At 41.3% G+C, this 26,723-nt stretch overlaps 1 protein-coding gene across 1 annotated transcript in view; it reads left to right on the forward strand.

Annotated features, from left to right (window-relative positions):
* The window catches only part of LOC143138346 (carbonic anhydrase-related protein 10-like), a 130,485-nt gene that overhangs the window by 1,302 nt on the left and 102,460 nt on the right, over positions 1–26,723 (forward strand). The window contains exon 2 of the mRNA XM_076298842.1: positions 2,846–2,972. Coding sequence (XP_076154957.1) covers positions 2,846–2,972 — 127 coding nt within the window. The remainder of the gene's footprint in view (positions 1–2,845; positions 2,973–26,723) is intronic.

The following is a 26,723-nucleotide window of genomic DNA, read 5'->3' on the forward strand; positions in this document are numbered from 1 at the left end:
CGTTTAGAACAGAAACATTTGACACCACGTTATTTTCCTCTGCTGATTTATGTTCTGTGGTTGACAAATCTGGCAGCTTTTTTTAAGAACATTGTTCGTGTACACATAGTTTACTAAAAAGAAAGATTTTGGACAACTCACTCTTTGCAAGATGGCAGCGAGCAGAAAAAACAAGTGAGCTGTTCAAAACCTCTCTTTTAGTAAACTCTGTGTACACCAACAATGTTCTCAATGCTCGAGTTCATGTGTAGAGACACTGATGATACTTCGATCGAAGTTTCATGTTGTGTCGAGCCTTCATAGTATTTGAAAAATACCGATTTTGACGCGATTGTATCAAAAAAGTAGTAGCCCTATAGGAATCCCATTCAAAAGTTCATTTCACCCGAAAACGACAACGCATACAAGCTTAAAAGTGGCGCTTTGGACATACTTATGCATTTATATGAAAGTTTGACTTGGGTACATTCACAAAACACTTGTGATTGTTTGCTGATAAGATGCACCCGTGCTTGTTATGGGCGTGCTGCAGAGAAACTTCTCTGTATGACGAAACGCCGGTTGTTAGTGATTGGTTCAAAGCGGTTCAAAGGAACTCCAATGATTTTAAAGGGACACCAGGCAAGCCTGATGCTTTTTCTCTACGAAACTCCCCCTCGCTCGGTCTTAAGCTCTTTTCCTTTTCTTTGCATCTTCCGTCAAGGGTTTTCGCTGCTTCTTCGCCGGCCCTGCCATTATACACACGTTTTCAACAATCGCTAGCGTTTCGTTAGCCTCCCTCTGTGCTGTGGATGCAGGATGGAAACTGAAACTGCTTCGGTCGCCGGGTACGATACACTGAACTTGCAAGCGGGATATTCTTCCTACAGGCAGTAGGGGCGGGCGAGAGAGTCTTCATTCGCCCTGTAATGAGTCATTTAACCATATACCGACTTACGAAGATGAGTAATTAACATGAAAACGTTGCCTGGTGTCCCTTTAAACCTCAAAACTGTGCCCTCCCACCCGGAAATAAACGAACGCCTATGGATCTAGGCCAGACTCTGCGAAGTCAGAGAGTCTGGTTTCCAGGCTAAGTCGAGACAGGACCCCTCGTCAAAATTTCGGTGTCCACCACTCTAGTTCATCCAAAACAAACCAGATAAAGGGACTCAAAGTGCTAAATACCGGAATTATCCTTTAACTAATGCCCCCCTTTCAAGCTTTCCTCAAAAGACTCCAATCTTTCAAGAATCTTTCCCAAATCTTGTCAAAGTTGTTTGGTGTAAGGAGGCCATTAAGTCTGACTCGAGTCTGAGTCTCAGACTCGAGTCCCCATCTCTGCTACACACTACTATGTACACCAGTTCAGGACAGAGATAGGAATTCCTTAGCCTGACGAGCCAGACCCACATTAAAATGTAGGGTCTGGGCACTCACCGTTTGCAGTGCTCAGTCCGAGGGGCGGGATAATCAGTTGTCTTTCAAATTCCCTCTGCACGCAATAGGACAGCGGCAGCGCTATGAGTCCCATGCATTTCCCACCAGCGGAGCTAGTTGGCTAGTTCAAATGTTTGCCAACTTAATAAAAGCTTAACTCGTGTCACACTGTTCGCCAACAGCAACATCCATCTTATTTGTTTTCAAGTATCAGGGAATTCAAACCAAACCGTTGCAACTCTGCCATCAATCATTATGTTAAGCCCACCTAACGACTTTATACACGATTTCATTGGCCTGATTGAGTTTCAATTTCTGGAGCTCACAAGCCAACGGAGAGTTGCTAGACTAGCCCTGGTAGCAAATAATTTGCTGCCGCTAGGGGCACGTCTAGATTTCTAGGCTAGGAATTCCTACTACTCTTATGCAGAATTTTGGGGTTCTGTTTTGCCTTAACCAACCTTGACAGATCCACATTCACAAAAAAGGAAGCTCCAAAGATACAGTATAGTGGTGATTGATTGAACTATATAGTTTAGTATTTCATGCTAAAGTGTTGCTGAAAACAACCATGAATAATGCAAGAATCTTTAGGATTGACTGCATTTTTTGTGGAAAATGTTCAGATATGATTTTGTCTTGGTATTCAAACGAGTTCCCAATCCAGAAGGCTAAGTCAGTGAATATCTGTTTCTTTATAAATGTAGGCTATAGATGATCAGGATGGCATGCCCTAACTTTATACACCAATTGGTTTCAGGATAAAGTGGGGAAACATTGTAAAGGTATTATTAACTCATTGAGTGCCAAAAACGTAATATTACGTTTTTCCTTCCCATGCGTTGAGTGCCAAAAACGTAATATTACGTTTTTACCTTTTTTTTAAATTACGAAACTAGACACTCTAACACACCTTATATGTGATTTTGGGAACTCTGTGATGAATGGAAATGAAATATATGACGATCGAAAACTCATGAAAATGCACAATATGGACATTTTATCATAACTCGGTTGCCGCTTTGGGTCGAAATAGTGACGCATGCACGTCAGCTCAAAACCAGGCCATTTTCGTGGGTCTATCACTAGGTGGCAGTCTCGCCAGGTCACTTCGCGGAAACTTTACAGGCAACACTTCATATTTCATGAAAGACGTTATATCTCCATTTCTAGAAAAAAACAGCAATTTTGATGAAAACTAGCCACTGTTTAGCTCAGGAACAGAGGCGTGTAGAAATACACTGTTTGCACCCACTGAGAGCTTAAAGCCTCACCTTTCAAACAAGCCATTGTATGTGTTGATAGCTATAACACATATGCTGTGGCTATACAAAAATCATCAACAATGGTCTAGATTGTTGGCACTCTAGGACAAAGCTTCCGAAAACAGCTTGGCATTCAATGAGTTAAATTGGTGTTATTGAAGACATGTCATGGCTTATTCTTGCTCTTGCTTTATGTTGTCCCTTGCCTCCTAGCTCAACCAAATCCATACAAAGGTCATGAGGGATGGTGGGCGTATAAAGAAGCTGTTCAAGGGAAATTCATTCCAGGTACCTTTTTGTTGGATTATTTTAATACATGTGTGTAAGGGAAGATAAGTATTTGTTTCAATAAAAAATTGGCTGATATATGCCACTACTATAGCTCTTCAACATAGAAATAATAGCAATGTGTTTCATTGTTATATTATGTTACATACAAGGACTTGAGACAGAATGATTTGCACAGACAGACCAGTGTTGCCAACCAGCTCAAATGGAAAGTAGCTAAAGCCAGCCCAAATGCATATCAAAGATGTCAGCACGTCGTGCCCCGCCCCCCCCCCAAAAAAACAAAAAAAACAAAAACAAAACAACAACAACAAAAATGGTGATGGCCCTTTAATTCCCCTTTACACCTGTTTACTTTTCTCCAACTTTAAGAGCATAATTTATATTTGATTTAATAAACTTGTATATTAATTTGATACACTTTACAGTTCTGTGTACTATCTTGTCATAGCCTACACCAGAATGAGCATCAGCCAGCCTTTTAGTCTGTCCTGTGTATTTCTAAGAAACGTCTTGACGTGTGGAAAATCAGCGCTCAGACACCGCTGTTCTCATGGGAATAGTGACCAGAATTCAAAGTAGCTTCGAAGTTTCGGAAAACATCCTGCAAGTTGTTGTTATTAAAAGACTGACACAATGCTTTTGCGCTGCTGCATGTTCTGAAGTCAGAGCTGTCATAAAAACAGATTGTGGTAATGCACTCCTTTTGCAAACTGCCAACAAAAAAGCTCACAGATAAAGAAGAAGAGTTCGCTGGCCTGCCAGAGTAACCACCTTCTTCTTTTTCAGTGAGTTATTTTTGGCAGTTGGTCAAATGGAGTGCATTACCACCATCTGCTGGACTGAGGTGTAATGGCAAGTGTACTAGGGCTGCACGATCTAATCTATCGTTATCGCGATATCAACGCTTGCGATGGACATACCGCAAAGATTACGTAATTTTCAATACATTTCGATACATTTTCTGTGCCGTGCGCATTCTATACAGTCTGGTGTATTCACATTCTGAATGTCAACATATTTTACCAAACCGATGCTGTCATGCTGCCCAAGAAGCCCGTCCCCTACCAGTTTAGGTGTGTGGTGTTTTAGGTGTTGAAGCGGGAGCTAAGTCGTGATGGCTGAAGATAGTGAGTCGAGCGAGGTAGGCTACACTTGGGTGAAGAGGAATTAGTGACTAAAAGGAAAAGCACGTCTGTTATATGGGAATATTTTGGTTTTATGAAGGATGCCGTGTTACAAACACAGCGCAAATGCGTCCTTCTCGTGTTAAAATAAACAATTTCTTTCGTTATCGTTATATCAGAAGATATCTGTCTTTCACTGTCTATAAGGCTTGTATTTCATGATTTGCATGTAGCAAAAGCCTCAGACAGCAGCACAGAGGTAATCAGGATTCGTTATTTGTAAAAGTTGTTTAACCTACTTCTTAGCCTGGACTGTGCGATTGCAGCCCAATTACTTTCACTTTCCGCTGCCCTCGTAGTCGGCATGCCGGTAGCCTAATAACGTGGGATGCACAGCCTATGAGGTTACAGACTGAGATGACTGCCGCGATATAGCAAGTAGCTTCTTTGCTAGGCCCATCGAAGGCTGGCAATGTGGAATATTCCGCTGGTTGGTGCACAAGTGTTCAGATTGGCTGTCCATCCGTCTTTTATGAGGATTAGGAGCAGATCTTCCACACAACTTCGATAGCCTATCAGGTCTCTTAGCTGTCCACTTCCATCAGGCCATATATAGCCTAGGCTACATGATATTTTATATTGTTTATGTAGAAAATTATACATTTATTTCTGTAATTATAAATTTACCCCCCCCCCCCCAAGCAGAATGGGGGAAAAAAACATTAAATATACTGCTCAAAAAAATTAAGGGAACACTTCAATTATACACTGGATCAGTACTCTGACACTGTTTGGTTCTGAGCACAAGTAAAACTTTTGAGGCGAGTGTTTTATTTTGCAAGAACTGTCAGACATTCTGTGAATGTAGTTTGAGAATGGAGAAAAGGGTGGAAGGTTTCAAAAATGTGTGGAAAACCTTTTTTGAGCAGTATATTTAAATATCGCAAATTATATCGTTATCGCAGTACTCAATAATGTTATCGCATATCGCATGTTTTCCTAATATCGTGCAGCCCTAAAGTGTACCCTGTAGCCTCCATATATTTAATGCCTAGATGTCTTATAGGGGAGTCTCCAACGGCATCACCGGTGGCCATCTTGTCACAGGCAAGCTATCTGGTGGGCTCTGTGGTACCTGATAGCTCTTCTTCTACTAAAGGCAGAACAATGCCCCCAGGCTATAACAATGACACCTTCAGGTCACTTGGCCAGCAGCGCGGACGAGACATCTAGCCATTCTATATATATCTATGGTAGCCTCGTTCTTGCCTGCTTCCTGCTTAATTTGCTGAGGACGAAGAGAAAGCACCTTTTTGATAATTTAGCCAGTAGAGAACTGTTCAGAACTAATCTGTAGCCTAGGGTAGGCTTCTGCAGAAAAGAATGTTGTTGGCGATTTAATACTATATAGCGACGTTTTTAACAGGCTACGCAATAGAGGTTTAAACAACTATGACCCACGTTTTGGTTTCGTAAATTAATTTGCCCTACTTCTTGACTGCAATGTAGTCAATTGACTGCTTGACAGGTTATTTTTATTTTTCTGTACAATAAACAAATACATCTGCTTTATGCCGCAGAATTACGCACTTGGCAGCCTATAGAACGGGCACATTTTGGAGAGAGAATGAGAATGTACGCACACAAGAATCTGTAGGCTATTTGTGGCGGGTTACCAGCAATGTTTAATGTATAACTCAAACATTTTTGAGTTATACATTAATGTATAACTCATAACCCTCAAACATTTTCTAAACAATAAAAACAGAAAGGATCCAGCAGGCAGCAAATGTAGAAGAGTAATTTCCAGTGGAAGAACAAAATGCTGAATGAAGCCCAAACCCATGATGGCATATCTGGCAAGTTGTTTTTATATTTTTATATTTTATGAAGACGTAAATGGTTGCTTTGCTTTCATTAATGGTTTCGGTATAGTCAAGTTTGCAAGAAGGAGCATGCCACACTTTCCAGGGACGCGCTCACACAGCTGTGGTAGCGGATGCAGGAGGACAACTGACAAATAAAATTCTTCAACAGAAGCCTTATGAAATAAAGGCCTGCCTCGAAAGCAGGCTTGCCCAAAATATAGGCCTGTGGTTTGCACACCCTACAGTAAGTAGGCTAAATAACAGACCCGCCACGATATGCGGTATGATGATTTGCATGTTCTTAAATAGGGTTGGGTATTGTTTGGGTTTTATCCGATACTGGTGCTAAATCGATACTTTTAAAACGGTGCCGATGGCGAAACGGTGCCTGAACGGGTACTTTGTTTTTAAATTAAAATGGTCTAAAGCAGTGGTCACCAATCTTTTTGAGCCCAAGATCCTTAACCTCGCCCTGAACAAAGGCAAGATCTACCTTGAAGCGTCAAAAGAAAATCAAAGCTAAAATACTTTCAATTTAAGGCCTTTTATTTAGGCAAATGTATCAGGTCAAAAATATCATATCCTCCACCCCCTTATACAGGCGTCAATGAGAACAACACTTTAACATAGTCTTTACTTACATGATTTTGGTTTTGATTTTCTAATTGGAGTAAGTGTTTGTGACAATACGTCATGATAAATTTGATGTTTGATCGCTGTTTTGGTATGAAGCATCTTTCACGTAATTAATGCGTACTCTAGAAAGTGAAAGTAACCTAAGCCTAGGCCTACAATGCACTCATAATCGATTACATTCTTCAAATGGAGAACAAATTCCTGATCGCTAAACTTTCGTTTTTTATTTTCTGTCAGTTAGCAGTTGATGTAGAAGCACCTAACATAATTTGACTTCAGCGGTGACAAGTCCTGTTGCGAGAGAGACAGAGAGAGAGAGAGAGAGCACACCTGCAAAGTGGTGCTGTGCGAGTGTGTGTGTCTGCATGGGGTTACGTTCGGTTCAAGTCAGAAGTTGGTCCGTCCGGTCCCGCATTCACGCTGCTCCATTATTAGATTAACGTTATCAGACAGCTGTAAATGTATGCAGGAATTTCTCGCATTATGATGGCTAGGTCTTGAATAAATCATGCGCTATCCTATCACACGCTGAAATGTAGGCTACGCCCTATAAACGTTGGCGAACATGTGGGAATTTGGTGACTGTTTTTAATTCTCCTGTTATTCTCGGGATCTACTGGGCAAGTCCTAAAGATCTACTGGTCGATCGCGATCGACGGGTTGGCGACCACTGGTCTAAAGCATGAATTTGAATTTGAACATGAAATTTAACTGTTATATTCAATTTACTATCAATATCTCATTGCTCCTACGCATAATACATTTAAATGTTAAAACAGCTTGCCATGGATGCACACACAAAGCTCTGCTTTCAAGTTTACCCAGTGTAGGCAGTTTGCCATAAGGTATGTTAAAACCGCTTGCCATAGAACTTCCAGGTCATGGACAACGACATTTGCAAGCAAGCTAATCTAACAGGGACTCTATATTTCCAGTTAATTCAGTGTGTTCCCAAATGCTTCAAGAAATTGCATGTCTTCCCCCATAACACGCCATAGTTTTGAACATATTAGGCTACATTATGTCGGTGTTAGATTAGTTAGTGTTTAGATTCCCAGCGCTTGTAGTAGCCTAGGTTAGGCATGTTAACAGCAACTATGGCTATGCGCTAACACCAGTCAGCTGAGTTTAATTCGATAACGATAAGCGATAACGGAGATGGTTCCGTAGGCTCTTTGACAGCTCAGTGACATCAGGTATGTAACCGATTTATGTTTTTGCCAGCTAACTTTTAACATGATCTTCATATTCATTGTGATGCTATATGGGCCTTATGCACATGAAAGATTAATATTGTAATGCCGAGGAGTAGTTAGGAGACGGGGAGGCTGAGGTATCGTTCCAAACTCCGGTTATTTATTACAGTGCATGAAAATGCACTGTACTGTTCTTCCAAGGCAACATCAACAACAACTTCTTATTATTATTCCGCTTACCACTTTTTCCGTACGCAATTTCTCTTGAACAGTTTAACTTAGAAACTTCGTTCAAACTTTGTAACGTAGTTCTTCAAACGGACCAAGCTGCTTTGTCTTTTCAACTTTGAAACTTTTATACTTTTTAAACTATTAAAGAAAAACTTTTTAAAAATCCCCAGAGACTTAACATTGCCGATTATGACATCATAATACGGCCATTAAGCAATTAGAATCCTATGGCAGGTGTTCAGGCCTCCTGCAGCCTCAGGCTTTAAGTCAAGTCAAGTCAGATTTATTTTTAAAGCGCATTTAACATGCACATAGTGCAACCCAAAGCGCTCCACAAACAAGACACATAACAACAAGACAAACGATGCCGGATGGAGCGGCGTAGTCGCCAGCGTACCCATGACATCAAGACATGACAAATACATTTAAAAAATAACAAATACAAAAAATGCCGGACGGAGCGGCTTAGTCGCCAGCGTACCCGTGACACCAATACATACAAGACAGACAACAAAACAAATAAAAAAAACAAGATATATTTAAAAAGGGGGAAAAGTGATGTTAAAATTAGTCCAATTTCCAAACCAGCTGAAAATGTCCAAGGGCAATGATAATCCGTGAAAACTGCGCACAGAGATGTGTCTTCACAACCGATGCAATGCAAACAAAGTTCTTTAGCAACTGACCAACCCGGTGAATTCACTGGCAGTCTGGAGATAACGTTAACGTTAGAAGCTAGGCCTTGTAGACCGCAGTCTGGAGATGACTGGAAGCACAGTCCAAAGTACTGGGCGATCGTGTAGATCCGCAATTCGGTGGACTTAACAGCGACCGTTTGTTGCTCCGTGAGATTGCAGCTCTTCACCACTAACGTTAGTCTGCAGTTGGCATGGCAGCTCGCAGGTCAGCAACAGCTCGGCGGCCACGGCAGATCTTTCGCAGAGTAGCCTAGGTCCAGCTGTCCCGAGAGGTCCCCTCGACCAGACAGTGAAGTGCTGCACCGCTCACGGATAGATGGAAGGATGTCCGATGCCAAGCTAGGGCAAAAGCTAGCCATAGCAAGCTCCCAATGGACAAATGTCAATGACATCAGCTGACTTAGAAGCAGTAAAAAGGACTAAGAATAACACGAAAACTATCAAAAATAGCGTAAATAAATAGGGAAAACATTTAACTAGACAAACCAATACAAAAAATAAACATGACATTACATAAAATTACGAACATTACATAAAGACAAACAAAAACATGATGCCAGACGGAGCGGCGTGTCTCGCCAGCGTCCCCGTAACCTAGCAACTGCTTTTAAGCATACAATCTGGGTCAATTAAGACTACACATCCTATTCAACTGTTTCCTCTGCCCAAAACTGTTTCAAAATAAAAGTCCTCACTACAATAATCCACTGTTAAACAATGTAACCCATTAAACTACTGAACTTTTTACATTCAACTTTTAAACGGTCTACTTTTAAACTATCATTAAACTATCTATCTATTGAACTAGCTGTCTATCAACAACTTTTAAACAATCTACATTCAACTTTAAAACTTTTAAACTATATACATTCACTAGCTGTCTATCAACAACTTTTAACTTGTCATCAACTATGTCAACACTTTTCATCAACTATAACTCCTACCCACTGTAGCTTGTTAGCATGGTTAACAAAGTTAGCATGCTAACATTGTTAGCATTTTTTAACAAAACTGCTAAAAATAATTAGCTAGGTTAGCTAAGTCACATGGTTAGCATAGTTAGCATGTAACATTGTTAACATGCTAATTAGCATAGTTAGCATAACAATTACAAATGATTAGCTAGGTTAGCTAAGTCACATGGTTAGCATGTCAGCATGCTAGTAAGCATAGTTAGCATAACTACTAAAAATGATTAGCTAAGTTAGCTAAGTCACATGGTTAGCATAGTTAGCATGTTAGCATAGTTACCATGTTAGTTAGCATAGTTAGCATAACTATTAAAAATGATAAGCTTGGTTAGCTAAGTCACATGGTTAACATGTTTAGTAAAACTGCTAGAAAATGTTAGTTAAGTCAGAGCCCGTCTACGGAGAGCCTTGCCACTCCGTATTAAGTCCCATTGTACCGAATTTTGGATGCAGTTCCACCAGAGTTCCACTGGGGGCGATCGCCATGAGTGCAGAATGAATGGGAGTCAATGGAGCTAGACGGCCAAAATTGTCTCTTTCACCTTATTGTCGTTGACAAATCTCAGATTTGATTGTAGTTTGTATAACTTCAACATGGGTTATAGGTCAAAAGTTGAATGAACGAGTACTTATGTCCTTTTGATTTCTTACAGGTTGGGTCGTTGTTGCACATAACACGCTAGCATTGTGCTAATGAATGACGTCATTGACACATTTGAAAGGCTTTTAAGAACAATTAAGTGACTTTAAAAATATATAATACTCAACCAAGTGTATTTTCTTTGCCTCCCCTTTCGATTCCAATACTCAAATTACTTGAAAAAAAATTATATCCAGAGAAAAGTGGATTTTGAGGGGTACAGCTCCATAGATTTCCATGCATTCTGCACTCGTGGACGAGCACCCTCATGTGGAACCACAGAAGGAACTGCAACCAGTTCAGAAACCGGAAGTTTTCCGAGAGTGGCAGTTCTCCCCTTATTAGACATTCTCTGGTTAAGTTAGCTAAGTAGCATAGTTAACATTACTAACATAGTTAGCATGTTTAGCAAAACTGCTAGAAAATGTTAGCTAAGTAGCATGGTTAGCATTGCTAGCACTGTTATAAAACATTAGCAAAGTAACATTGTTAGCAGAATTAAAAATCTTAGCATAACTGCTAGCAAACATTAGAGCCATTCCAACTTTCAGTTATCGTCAAATATCTACCTATACACAGCCATTAAGCTATTTGAGTATCAACATTCATTAAACTGCTAGAAAACGTTAGCTAAGTAACATGGTTAGCAGGTTAGCATTGCTAGCACTGCTATAAAACATTAGCTAAGTAACATGGTTAGCATAGTTAAAAATCTTAGCATAACTGCTAGCAAACATTAGAGCCATTCCAACTTTCAGTTATCGTCAAATATCTACCTATACACAGCCATTAAACTATTTGAATATCAACATTCATTAAACTAGCTGTCTATCAACAACTTTTAAACTATCTACTGTCTATCAACAACTTTTAAACTATCTACATTCAGCTTTTAAACAGTCTACTTTTAAACTATCAACTTTTATTAAGCTATGCAACCACCATGTCTATCCTAGCATCACCGTAGTAACCATCTCTGTATTATCTGTTTTAACTATACATGATATTTTACATCACAACTTTAGCATTTTCATGCACTGGTAATTCCTTGGAATTGCATTTCTAGTTTTTCAAATGATGTACAGGCTAAGGTACGGGTAGCAGGAGGTGTCCACTACAAAGCAACAAACCAATCCTGACAAATCACGTCTCAATCACTCGTCATTCACTCGCACCGGCCAACACACAACAACACAACCCAATCGCACGTAATTCACCTCTACTCTGACTAAACTTACTAAACGTCTTAGAACCCCCTATTCTATTCCCTCCCCTTATCAATCGCTAACCTATCCGAACCCCTAAATATTCCCTCCCGGACACCTCCCCCCAATCAAAACACATCAGAACTTATTGACACATTCTATGACACAGAAGGGAGAAGGAGACACAGACACGCTCGCGCACACACACACACACACACACACACACACGCACACCATGTAATACCGAGGAGTAGGAGTAACTGTATCTGGATGTGTTGCTAGATAGATAGATAGATAGATAGATACTTTATTGATCCTCATGGGGAAATTCAAGGTAAAAGCAACGACTGAAATGCAGTGTTGAAACACGTGTATGAAATGTATTAAATATGCAAACACAGATCCGGTATAAACACTGACATACCCCCCCCCCCCCAAAAAAAAAAAAAATCTCCCGTTTTTGGAAAGCTAAATGTTGACAGGTATGGCGCACACGCCGGGAAAACAGAGACACAGGGGAAAGTCCAACACGGGAGTAAATAGCCTCGGCGCTACAATATCATGCCATTGTGTTGTTTAGAACACACCCTGAAATAAAGTTTTCACCTTACAACTTTGCTGATAACATTTCAAATAAATGCCAGTTAGCGCATTAGCAAGGACATTGTGTAAAGTATACTGTTGATGTTGTTTCATAGCCTTTTGCTTGTGTGTAGTTAGGCCCACTGCTAGATTGGAGTGATATCTTTAAAGGAAGCTACTTGGGCTCACGCAAGCTGTCAAACACTGTCCACTCGCCTATTTGGTGCACTCCTCTGTTTAAACATCCAGCCAGTGTTTATGTTAGCTAACTGTATCTGGATGTGTTGCTATCAGAGCAAGACGTTAGAGATGGTGCATGACATGCAGTGATGCCTCGTATAAAAAATAATTAAAAAACGTGATTTAAGCACCGAAATGAGGCACCGAAATCCACGTTGTTATTCGATGCAGTTACTACTGTTTGCGTCGGCACCGGTGCCATATTAGAACCGTGTTTTGGTGCCCAACCCTATTCTTAAATAACAATGAAATATTATCAGTAATATTCAACCATTGTTTTGTGATTTGGGAATAATGTAGGCCTATATTTTTTTATTATGCACAGAGAATCGCATGTCATATTTGGCTGACTTCTGCAGACGCGCAAAAAAACACTGCCACTTCCCTCCCCATATTCCACTGACCACACATCACTGATCACACAGCGACCAAACAACGACATTGTTACACCTGTTTCCAGAAAGCATCGTATCTGTGTCGCAATTCATACCTCCGGCGTTCAAACACCGTAGTTCCAACAACGTTGTTGATGATGCAGCGATACATATCATTGGTGGAAAAAGTGGCAACGTGTAATACCCCACCCCCTAGAAATTCTCTGCCACGGCCCATGTTGACATTTTTCTAATGATTTATATTGGCATTGTCATTGCCATCAGCAACAACCTAAACCCATTGCAAGCATATAAACTTAACTATGTTGGAAAAAATATATAGCCTAGACGAATTTCTGGGTATGTCAAGTGTAATCAGCTGTCTCGTGGCTTAACGGCAGCGCGTCGGTGCACTTCGCGTTCGGTGGGAGGTCGCATCCTATCTCTTCTTTTCACCTCTGAATAAGAGTAGGCCTACGAGACAACAATAGGTTTTGACTACATATTTACCTTAAAAAAGCCCGGGCTTTTATTTTCCCAAATCGCCAAACTGCACCGGCTAGTATTAGAGACAGGCGTCTATATGAGACCGGCCTTTAACCCTCTAGGCGCCACAGTCGACTATAGTCGACAAGATGCGGTACTGAATAAAACGGCCGATTTAGTCAAATAGGGTGTCATATTTCGTTCGACCTCCACTCCACTAGATGGCAGACATGTCATACGTCATCCCCGAGTCGAAAAAAGGGCACTCTTTAAACAAAACTTTCGCGCTACAGCTGCAGTGAATCAGTGCGTGAAATACCGGAGCTAGTGTGCGTGTGAGCCACTTTGTCAGAGCGATATTGTCAACGTCAGCGAGTATTTACATTAGATTATCGTCTAATGGCATCAAAAAAGTTTACCTGAAATGAAGTGTTGGGTCTTCTATTCGCGGACCCTGATTCTGAAGGGGTATATCTGCCTTCAGAAAATGACGGTGATTCGTTTAGTGAGGCTTCAGATGCGTCCCTGCCTTGCAATGATGCAGCTGGACAAAGTGAGAGTTTACTCCATAGTTTAGCTTACACCAAGCACAAACGTTGAATCGTTTGCCCAATGTCACTGGTGGGAATAATGTTTCACGGGTTCGGAGTGTTCATCGGGAAGTTAGCAGGGTGTTAGTGGTGTGGCGAACGAGGCTGGAGGTAGCCTAATGTTCATAGCGCTAGCTTCTGTCTTCTGAACGTGTGCCTCTCCACAATCGCGGTGACAGTAACGTGGTGGAACCTTTGTCTAATGCCACTGAGTATGTTAGACGAGGTCGAAGTGCTCATAGGACAGTTAGGGGGGAACGTAGTGGCAGTGTGGGGAGTCGCAATGAGAATGACAGTAGGCCTAGTCCGAGCTGCGCAAATTCTCTCCACTCGGCGCGCGCGAGGCAGATCTGGCCATGCTGCTCGCATGGTGGAGGTGGTGACACGCTCTCTCCCTCTCCCACACATACACATTAGGTCATGCATAGTCTATCACAAGATGATGGGAATGCCGGCCCTGTATGGATAGGGATAGGGAGTCATTATCTCTACAGCAAAAGGCCTGCTACATAAAAAAAAGTCAGCCATTTATTAGTAATGATTTACACTGTTGATTTGCTATCTATTTCCCTGATCATTTAGGACATACACTATGTGTTCCTTTTTGTGTGTTCATGTCCATGTGATGTGTGTGTCTTTGTCAGCTAAGAAAAAAAACAAAAAAACATCAACACATTGTCTCTTGTCTTGTCTCGTCATCTCACTCCTGATCTGTGCCTTGCTGTGGCAAATGAGCTTTTGAACTAAACAGGTCTTGTCTACTTGTGTTTGTGTGTCATCTGAATAATATATATGTGCCCCATACATGGAATCAGAGTGCCTACTGTATGTAGTAAATGGAAAATCTCTACAGCAAAAGGCCAGTCTACCGCTACATGCATTTGGTTTGTTTCTGCCATTTATTAGTAATGATTTACACAGTTTGTTCACTACTTACTATTTACCTGAGCATTCAGTATTGTGCAATATAGCATACAGAAGGTGAGGGACATTTTGGGGGGAAAGAAGTGGTGCATTTCATCATTACAGTGCATGAAAATGCACTGTACTGTTCTTCCTAGGCTTCTTCTTATTATTCTTCTTCTAACGCATTTAATGCAGCTTCAACCGTTTAACGTAGAAACTTCATTCAAACTATGTTACGTAGGTCTTACTTAGGAAACGGACTATGTATTTTTCAACTTTGTAACTTTTATACTTTTTAAACTATTAATTAAAAACTAATCAAAATTTCCCCATTGACTTAACACTATGATTATGACATCACAATACGTCCGTTAAGCAATTAGAATCCTATGGCAGGTGTTCGGGCCACCTGCATCAACTGCCAGTCTCAGGCTTTAAGCATACAAACTGGCCCTATTAAGACTACACATCCTGTTCAACTGCTTCCTCTGCCAAAAACTGTTAATTAGCGAAACTGTTAAAAATTATTAGCTAAGTTAGCTAAGTAACGTGGTTAGCATAGATAGCATGCTAGCGTGTTAGCATGCTAGTTTAATATTTTTAGCAAAACTGCTAAAAATGATTAGCGAAGTTAGCTAAGTCACATGGTTAGCATGCTAACATGCTAATTAGCATAACTATAAAAAAATGATTAGCAAAGTTAGCTAAGTCACATGGTTAGCATAGTTAACATTTTAACATTGTTAGCATGCTAATTAGCATAGTAACTTGGTTTACATTATTATCTTTGCTAACATAGTTAGCATAACTGCTAGCAAACATTAGAGCCATTCCAACTGTTAGTTATCGTCAACTATCTGCCTAAATAATTTAACCATTTCAATTATCAACCTATTTAACTGTTCAGTCATTCCAACTATATTAAACCTTATCTACCAAGCAAATAATTTAACCATATGAACTCATCATATTTTTGCATTTTCATGCACTGTATTTCCTTCAGGAAATGCTTTTCTAGTTCAAACATGCAACTTTTCATGAAAATTCTATAATCCAAGATGGCCACCACCATATGACGTCATAATATGCAAATTAGATATAAACATTTAATCCCTACATAAACTTTGGGTCATCCTTAATATTTCTCTAATTTACAGAAAGTCTCTATCTCTTATCACTTTTAAGATATAGCCTTTTGAAATGAAGATGTCAAAATCGAACGTTTCGAAAAAAAAACCTCTGGCACCTAAAGGGTTAATTCCCTTTACACAAAACTTTTCCTCTGCAAATATGGAAAATATTATCGAATTAATTATTTCAAACACACTGAATGTCTACCTATATGACTAGGCTTTCTGATGACAATTACGGATCATCATTCATTTAGTGTTGATGTTGTTCATTGAGTGAGAGACAGTAAGATCCAAATAGCAGGGATAGCCCGAACAGATGAAACACGTTTTAATTATGTAATTTAAAAAGAGATCGTATCACACTGAACGCTCATATCTTGTCACTAGCAAATAGCCTTTATCGGTCCTTTGTCAAATACAGTTGCATTATCATGCAAAAGTGGAACGTGCTTAATGTTTAATTCTCTAGGGCTGCAGCTATCGATTCTTTTTGTAATCGATTAATCTAGCACTTTATCGATCGATTAATCGGATATTTTTTTTTGCATTTTTAACCCTTAGAACCCGATTGATGCAAAGTACGTCAAAAAACACACCCTTTCTTCTCTGTTACATTGCTCCGCGACTGTTCATCGCAACGAGATAAAACCTTTATTGCATGACAGAGAAGAAGTGGGGCTTTCCTTGTCTGTACGATCAAGTATGAACATTTTAAAAAATCATGTTTCATATTTACAGTCTATACTTCTCTGCGTTCACCATGCGCACCCATTACTCTCGTTTGAATTACTCGCGAACCCGTTATCGCATAGATATGGCAAGCATATCAGATAAAAGAGGAGAAACAGGGCTATCCATTGGTACCATGGATATCGATCTTTCTGGCTTATAAAAACAGACGAAATGACTGCAAAATATTAACGTCATGTACACAAACCAACGCTGCACACCCATTACTCTCGGAGTAATTACTCGCGGACCCGTGATTGGATATATATGCCACATATGTTAGATGAAAGAAGAGACACAGAGCTATCATTTGATACCAAATACATCCTTCTGGGTTATAAAACAGACGAAGTGACAGCAAAATAATAACTTCATATAGCTGGACTTACCCCACGTTTTTGTCTGTTTTTGTGGCAAAGCATGTTTATAACGCTATCGTGTGTTTCTCTATGGCAAAACATGTTCATAATCCGGTTTTGAAATCCTAGCAAATTCCTGCATGGCATCCAATTCAAGGCTCACATTGCATCCCAATTTGTTCAACAAAGAAACACCTTTTTTGCCTTTACTTTGTTCATGGCAATGCAGTAAAAAGTTGAGAATCATCATGAGTGCATACACCATAGTCACACATGCTAACAGGCAAACTTGGGTCAGGTCAGATCAGTTCGTGTCACAGATATGGAGCGCAGAATGGTCATTTTTCATCGCTAAATAAAAAATGGCATTTATTTCCGTAAATCACACACCACATATTTCTGTAAATTGCTCAGCCCCAGAGTATCCCTCCAACATGGCAATTATATTGCCCGTTTCAGGACAGTGCCCTACACACACATGAAATGCATGTGGAGCTATGAGCTTGCTGTGGTGAGATACAGGTCAAAATATAAGAATTTTTATAATATGATTTTTATATTTTAATTATTTAAAAATCAAAATAAAATCAATGCTAGTACTAATACATGAAATGATCTGGATAGCCTAGACTCTGCTGAAAAAAACAATATATAATATGTGTGTGTGGCACTTACAATGACCAGAATAAATCCTTATGAATAAAGGTAGTGAAAATCCCCTAAAAACAGCTTAGGGTTCTAAGTGTTAAACAACCAAAACACATAATGCATAACGAAAATGACATGGCTGTAAAATGATCAAGCAATTGGCACAGAGGTATTTATTCTAACTCCAAGATTAGGCTACAAAACTAAGCCCATTTATTGCAATTTACCCATTTAGTGTTTTTAAGTGCCAGTGCCATCAATTAAATAATGTTCAAAATGCTCTCTGTAAAATTGCAGCCTCTTGTGCATGACTTAGCTGGGCGAACAAAGCTGTCCATACTATGTTGTGAAGTGCTGGGAGGGAGAAGAGGGAAAGCAATTTAATGTATTAATATGTAGCCTACAACAAGTTTCATGCTGTAATCTAGACCTGACATCAACATAAATATCTGTTTTATGTAGATTTCTACTCCTGCAGCATTTACCATTAGGCTACTAACAAATAATTTTACCATTAGGCTACTAAAACATAGCCTACCATTAGGCTACTAACAAATAATTTTACCATTAGGCTACTAAAAAATCATTTCTGGGGTGAGCCTATTTGCTATGGTAACCTAGCAACCTGTGTGTGTGTGTGTGTGTGCACGCGTGCGGTGCGTGAGGAAAGATGAGGGTGCATGCATGTGTGTGAGGGGTTCTTTTTTAGGCATACTGTCTTGCAATTGAACGTGAATAAGTTTACTTACTTAAAAACATCAAAGCTAAACAAGCTAAACAAGCTATCACGACATCGCTACAAATACAGTATGTGATTAAAATCAGCCAATATCAGTGTAGGCTATAGGCTATGTAGATAGATGATAGATAGACTAGATAGATTGATAAATAGCCTAGCCTACTTTATTGAGGCTTGGTGAAACAGCATGGAGTGGATATTTAGGTTCAGATGCTTGTTCTTTTCCTTTTTGAGTATGTAATGATCCCAAAACATTACTTGAAAACTTTAGACATTCTCTGCCATTTATGGATATCTTGACGATTCACGCGCTAGTGATGTGCTTGCTGAACAACGGTCCGCGTGGAACAATCAGATCCCTGCGCGTATAGTGCGCGTCATAGGAATTCGAGGAGGCTTCGAGGCAGGGTTTTTGCCTCGAGTAATTTTTGTAATCGAGTTATTCGAGTAACTCGATGAATCGTTTCAGCCCTATAATTCTCCCTCCTTTTCGGCACGAATGAAACCGCATGAGAGAGCATGAGCATATATTGTTTCTCCTGTTTTGTATTTGCCAAATTTGACAACAGTCTACAAATCATAGTACAAATCATCCTACTTCCAAGCGCGCGGGAACATATTTTTGACCAGGGGTGCTGAATAACAAAATAATCATGGATGTCCGACGATTTCTTCCCCAGCATATGATTCGAATTTAGACAGCTAAATACGCCATTTCACCGCCGTGTATGAGTAGGTCTAAGAGTGAGAAGTTTTATAATGCCCTGGGCAGCCACATTCCACTGCAACTATGCGCAGCACTTGCCACTCCGACTCTAAATAAAATAAAAACTGTGCGTGCACACACCAGTCCCATAGAAGCGCACTTCACATTACATCATTTACCTATTTCAGTATATAGCCAGAAGAGAATGTCCGTAGACGGGCTCTGATATAGCCTAGTCTAAGGTAAATTCCTTTTCTGACTTCTTTCTCTGTATCGCCATGGCATTTAGAATAAAGAATAACGTTTGCGAACCGTTCTGGTTTTGTTGCCAGCATAAAAACACGCTTACCATCGGCCTAACCGCAAATTTTAAACACAAGGGATGAATTGAACGATGACAAAGTCGGACATATAGGCATAGTTCATATTTTTTTTAAAAAGCTATACAATTTGGAACTTTAGCTTTTCACCGCAGTCTTTTAATGCCATAATCATAACGTGCGCAGTCTGCGCCATACTTAAGCCCAAATCACACCCAAGATTCACGATGAGATGAGCAGCAACTTGATGCAACATTCTAAAACCTTGCAACTGTGACCAGACAAGGTGAATGCTTTGCGACGGTTTGCAACGACGTGCAACATCTAATTCACACTCCTTTCTGTAACGGTTTCGTGTCATTGCAAATGTTTAAACAGATGATCTAACGGGTTTTAGAAGATTAAATACAACCCGAAACTAAAAAACAGACCAGGCCTCTACTAGAGACCTAGCCTGGCGGGCCATCCTATATCATTGAAATGTAAAGTCTGGAATCGAACAATTCACCTCGCTTAATCCAAGGGGCGGGCAGAGAATTGTCTTTCAAACTGCCTAGGCATGCAATAGGCCAGCGCTACGACCATATCCGGTCGGCAAGGCAAATACATCCTTCTTCGAAAGGAATGACTTAAGTGCATTGTATTGCTCAACTTTCAAAGAAAAGCACAAGTCCAACTCCTTCAAAGTTGACGCCAATGCCAATTCAAACAACCGCTCTTCGTTCGCCATAGCCACCTTCCTTGTTGTTCACCATTGCAGGACTGTCGTTATCCTGTTAACCCTCTAGGCGCCACAGTCGACTTTAGTCGACAAGATGCGGTACTGAATAAAACGGCCGATTTAGTCAAATAGGGTGTCATATTTCGTTCGACCTCCACTCCGCTAGATGGCAGACATGTCATACGTCATCCCCGAGGGGCATGCTTTAAACAAAACCTTCTAGCTACAGCGCATTGAATCAGTGCGTGAAGTACCGGAGCTAGTGTGCGTGTGAGCCACTTTGTCAGAGCGATATTGTCAACGTCAGCGAGTATTTGCATTAGATTATCGTCTAATGGCATCAAAAAAGCTTACCTGAAATGAAGTGTTGGGTCTTCTATTCACGGACCCTGATTCTGAAGGGGAATATCTGCCTTCAGAAAATGACGGTGATTCGTTTAGTGAGGCTTCAGATGTGTCCCTGCCTTGCAATGATGCAGCTGGACAAAGTGAGAGTTTACTCCATAGTTTAGCTTACACCAAGCACAAACGTTGAATCGTTTGCCCAATGTCACTGGTGGGAATAATGTTTCACGGGTTCATCGGGAAGTTAGCAGGGTGTTAGTGTTGTGGCGAACAAGGCTGGAGGTAGCCTAGCTTCTGTCTTCTGAACGTGTGCCTCTCCGCAATCGCGGCGACAGTAACGTGTTGGAGCCTTTGTCTAATGCCACTGGGTATGTTAGACGAGGTCGAAGTGCTCACAGGACAGTTAGGGGGGAACGTAGAGGCAGTGTGGGGAGTCGCAATGAGAATGACAGTAGGCCTAGTCCGAGCTGCGCAAATTCTCTCTACTCGACGCAAGCGCGAGATCTGGCCATGCTGCTTGCAACAGGAGCAGAGGTGGTGACACGGGGCAGGAGAGCCATTAGGCCATGCGTTTGTTTCTGCCATTTATTAGTAATGATTTACATAGTTTGTTTACTACTTAGTATTTACCTGAGCATTCAGTATTGTGCAATATAGCATACAGAAGGTGAGGGACATTTTGGGGGGAAAGAAGTGGTGCATTTTATCATTCAAACATGCGACTTTTCATGAAAATTCTATAATCCAAGATGGCCGCCACCATATGACGTCATAATATGCAAATTAGATATAAACATTTAATCCCTACATAAACTTTGGGTCATCCTTAATATTTCTCTAATTTACAGAAAGTCTCTATCTCTTATCACTTTTAAGATATAGCCTTTTGAAATGAAGATGTCAAAATCGAACGCCTCTGGCGCCTAAAGGGTTAAGCCCGCCTTAAGACTCTCTAACAAAATAGAGCGCTGTGATTGGATGACGTCCACGGCGTCAGTCAATAGAAATCCCTATGGTTTGATACTAGACGTACAGGCTGAGCAAATTAATTTGCCGCCGCTAGGGTGCGTCTAAATTTCTAGGCTACTAGAGACCGGCCTTTAACCCAAACCTGTAGCCACACCAGGCGTTTAAAAGAGACAGGCGTCTCTTAGGGACTCGGCGATTATTTGAAGTTTTATGGTATGTATGTAGTTAGGCTACACCATTTCTCACTGTGCCGATTTTAAGAGTCTGTGAAGATCATAATACTATCTTATCAAAAAGCAAGGCAATACTCGAAATAGCAAGAATGAGCCAAGTAGGGGAGTCAGTCTCGTAATCAAAATAAAGCTACAGGATAGATCAATCATTGAGTCACAGCAATACATAGACCCCTGGGCACAAATGTCTGATGGGCCCCCCTGCCCCCCAGCCAACGTGAATCGGGCGGTCAGAATTTTTTTAAATGTTTTTTTTTTTTATTATTATTATTATTGTAACACACACACACCCACACACCATGACACAAAGCATTTTCAATTCAAAAGGGAAAACACTGCTCATTGCAAAATGAAACAGAACCTTTAAAGGTAAACAGGCCTATTACTTGACTAAAACCGTGCAAAACTGAGGAGGCACACCTGTTATTATCTGAGCAGTCTAATGTATGTCCTCATTTTGCGAATGCGAGGACGATATGAGCCTGTTGCATTTTGTCAGATGTCTGAGTCGCGCATACTGTTTGAAAACCACTGGCTCATAATCAAAATAATTTAACACACGACAGTTGGATACTTCATCATGTTCCCATGCCTACATTTTGGTGAGTAGCATAGAGATCGTTAAAAACAATAAAGTAAGCACATATGGCTCTGCGTTTGGGACATCGAAAACTTATATTTTTAATAGGGTAGACTACTGTCGGAGATGCTGACTTGCAAAGGCCTCGGGATAACACGTTATCTCCACTATCATCAGTCAATGCTTTTGAAGGATGGGCTACATTAACAAGCATATTTCTGGTCGATTTAAGAAGGGCTTTCAATCGTGTTGTTTCAGCGGTGTGGTCGACATCCCTCTTGCTTGTAAATCCATGTGTTCAAGCGCTTTTTAGGCAATTTCAGAGGAGGAGAAATTGACTGTGACCCGCTCTCGCACCTGTGCGAAGCGCAAAAGGGATTCGATTGCCACTTCTGTTCAAGCCTATAACAACAGTGTGCCAAGCGCACCACACACAAACGCAGACTCAAGATAACTGCACAAACAAAGCATCTAATGAACTGTCACTGCATTTCGGTCCCCGAAAAAAAAGCCACTCAACTCTTTCACCAGCCACTATAGATACGGTATAAAATGTGATATCATGATTAGTCAACAGAACAGCATTCATATGCCATAGTGTCATAAAAGTGGTGTGGCTCATCATTGGCATGAGTTCTGGAGCTGTCTAACTTGATCTACAGTAACTATACTGTGTAGCCTACATAATCTGATTTTAATATGTTCAGATATATAGGCTATATTTAACATTTAACATTTATTTTCTATTTGGTCATGAAATAATGCATTGACTAATTTAAGCACAGCTCAGTTTTAAGAAACTTAAATACATGCATGCTTAGCATTTTGTGAAAATAAATCATTAAGGCTACATTGACAAACTCTTAACCATGAGCTGTATATTCTCTGATTCTAATATTTACAGATATCTAGGCGATGTAAGCACAGCTCTGTTTTAAGAAATGCTTTTAAGCCTAAAGACCATGTTGAATTGTGCTACAATTTATTTCAAAACCGGATTACTCTGGAATGGCTAACTATACACGGGAATGCATTACACCAGTGGTCCCCAAACTTTTTCTTCCGAGGGCCAGCTCACTATGCCTGGCTCTAAGAGAGGGCCAGAGTATATCAACCATAAATAGCTTAGTGCTGTGAACAACAGCAGTCTAGCTTAGTTGAATATTCCATTACATTTAATCATAGGCTACTGCAATTTAATACCATTGCTAGCTGTGTTTATGTTGCCACCATGCCATATCAGTGTAAAATGTAGCTCAAATTAAATAATACTAATAAAAAGACATAGCTCAAGTTGTGAACAAGCAATATCCTACAAATAATTTAAAGTTATCAAACTATGACAGTTTTATGAAGTGCTGGCAAACACATCTGAAATGACCACCATTCTAACCAATACCAGTGCATGGCGTACCTGGGGTCTGAGCATACCTAAGACCAGCCGCTCCATTGTTTTCATCACATGTGATGTTAGAGCGACAGGCCTGAAGTCATTAAGCTCGCTGGGGTGTGGTTTCTTGGGAACGGGGGTGAGACATGATGCCTTCCACAGTGTTGGAACTTGTCCGAGACGTAGACTCCAGTTGAAGATGTGCTTCAGTGGCTCCCCCAGTTCAGCAGCACAGGCCTTGAGCAGCCTTGGACACAGTCTGTCAGGCCCGGCTGCCTTACGAGGATGGAGTTTTTTTAAAAGATAACTTACTTGGTCCGCTGAAATGATGGGGGGGATGAGGGGAGTGGAGGATGAGGAGGAGGAGGGGTGCTTCTGAGAGGGTTGTCGTGTGGCTAGAGACTGATGGCCATTGGCTGAAGCCATTGTTGCTGCACTACTCGTGGTCACCATGTGGGGGAGAGGTGCGATATCCTGATCATCAGTGATGATGGAGGGGGGGAGGGGAGGGGGGAAGCATCTGGTGTCTGTGTGTCTGATGGCTGTTGACTGAGGTCGTTGTCCATGTGGGGGAGGGGTGCAATATCCAATGATGGTGGGGGTGAAGGTTGCACTGGTAATGAGGTGGGGTGGGGGCTGGGGGATGGGCAATCGAACCTGTTGTAAAAGTGGTTCAGCTGGTTCGCCCTGTCCAGGTCTCCCTCCACAGAGCTGCTGCTCTTCTTAAGGCCAGTGATAGATTTCATACAGTCCCACACCTCCTTCATGTTGTTATCTTGCAGCTTCTGTTCCATCTTCCTTCTGTAGTCCTCCTTAGCCTCTTTCAGCTTATTCTTGAGTTCCCCCTGTACTCGCCTCAGCTCTGCCATGTCCCCCTCCTTAAACGCCATCTTTTTCCTATTGAGAAGAGTCTTGACATTACTGGTTATCCAAGGCTTGTTATTTGGATAGCAGCGTACAGTCCTTGTGGGAACAACAATGTCCATACAGAAGTTCAGATAGTCAGTGCAATGTGTGACCTCCTCTAAGTCCTCTCCATTCAGTAGCACACTCCAGTCAGTGGACTCAAAGCAGTCTCTCAAAGCCTCATCCGCTTCCGGTGTCCACTTCCTGAAGGTGCGCGTGGCAACTGGTAGCCTCTGCCTCAAGCCTTTTGGCTTGTACATTGGCTGCAAATGAATGAGGTTATGGTCTGACTTCCCCAGTGGGGGAAGGTGGGTGGCACTGTAAGCATCCCTCACGTTTGCATACATGAGATCTATTGTCCTGTTTTTCCTAGTTGGGCAGTCAACAAACTGGTAAAAGTTTGTGAGGGTGGAATCCAGTGTAATGTGGTTGAAGTCACCAGAGATCGCAAAGAAGGCATCACTGTGCTGAGTTTGGAGCCTAGCGACTGTAGAGTGAATGACGTCACACCCTGTTTTCCGGGAGGGCTTGAGGCAGCACGTAGACACAAACAACAATGGTGTGCGAGAACTCCCTCGGCATGTAGTATGGTCGTAGACTGCCCGTTAGTAACTCCACATCCTTACAGCATACAGTCTCCTTAACTGTAACATGTCCGGGATTGCACCATCTATTGTTTATGTATAGCACCAGTCCGCCTCCCTTCTTTTTGCCAGAAAGTTTATTGTCTCTGTCCAAGCGAGCTACACTGAAGCCGGGCAGCTCGACGTTAGCTGGGGGGGATATGGCTTGTTAGCCACGTCTCCGTAAAGCATAGCAAACTACAATCCCTGTACAGCTTCTGATTTCTTACCAGGGCAGCCAGTTCGTCAGTCTTGTTGGCCAGTGAGTTCACGTTTCCCATAACCATCGAAGGAACTGAGGGCTCGTGTTTCCACTTCTTCTCCCGACGCCTAGTCCTCACTTTAACTCCCGCTCTGCACCCCCGAAAACACCACAGCTCCTCCGGGATGTTTACGTGAACCCTACCAGCATTCTGTCGTATTGCAAGCAGCTGATTCCTTGTGTACACAAGTTTGTTGCCGCTGGAGCATTGTAATAGATCCATATCCATAGAATAGAATGAAAACACTCCTCAAAGTGCGTAATCCAAAAAAGTTGCGAAGTAAAAAAAGTAAAAAGTAAACAAAGGACGGTAAGAAAAACACAAAGACACGGAGCTACCTCGACAGGCTGCCTCTCTCGACGGCGCCGGAACCATAATGACTCTTACCTGCCCCAGTGGTTTGTATGTGACTTGTCTGTTCTGAAAACCTATAACCCTTATGAAAAACAATTGGCCTATTTTAAGGAGCTCCAAATAAACCAACGAAATCTGCTGAAGTAGCGTAAAGCATGTAGGCTAATGATTCCTAAAACATACCAAACAAAGTCCATTCTGTGCTGGCTATTGAAATTTGGGTACTATCGTGTTAACTGTAACCCACCCTCTGAAGCCTTTCGTGACACATAGAAAATACTTTTTAATGAACCTGATGTGTTCTTCATTCTCTGATTCTAAAAATGTCATTTTTGAGTCATTAAAACTTAATACAAAGTGTTTTTGAGCCATTTTAAATCGCTGAGCTGCAGCGTCGTGCGTTCGTAGACTGTGCGCTCCTCCTCCGTCTTCTGACAGCCAGGGCGTATACATTTCTTCTGCGGCTGCAAACGGGATTCACTCGCAGTTAACCAAATATTTCTTTATTAGGACAGGGCAGGCATATTTCTGGCTATTAAATTATTTCTAAACCAGTCTGCTAAAGTCTGTAATGAAGTCTGTGTAGGGTTTTCCAGGCTCCATTTCTTTTTACGAGACACCTGCTCACAAGAGCCATCTGGCGGTTGTTTGGGTTGTTGCATTGTCATTGCAGCGTCACTGGAGAAATACAAATTAAAGTCACGTGATCGCGCGTGCGGTCACATGCGAATCACGCGTGAAGCCGGCAAATTTGAAGTAATGCCCACTGTAGCACTCCACCAGCCCAAAATAATCTACAGCGTGTACCAGCACAACTGGATAACGGTGCTGGACTTAGGATACCAGACACAGAACGTTTCTGAGGTTCATGTTTGAGAATGTAGTTAACAAGTTCCACGTTCTCCCTTTCAGATTAGCTCTATCTCCTCAAACTTTCTCAAAGTGTGTAGCGGCTGCCATTTCCCCCCTCAGGCAGCTGGGAA

This window comes from Alosa pseudoharengus, unplaced genomic scaffold (assembly GCF_046254945.1).
Source record: "Alosa pseudoharengus isolate Yale_2024_CS ecotype anadromous, Long Island Sound unplaced genomic scaffold, YU_APseudo_1.1 YU_APseudo_1.1_scf_21, whole genome shotgun sequence".
In the NCBI taxonomy this organism is placed as follows: Eukaryota; Metazoa; Chordata; class Actinopteri; order Clupeiformes; family Clupeidae; genus Alosa; species Alosa pseudoharengus.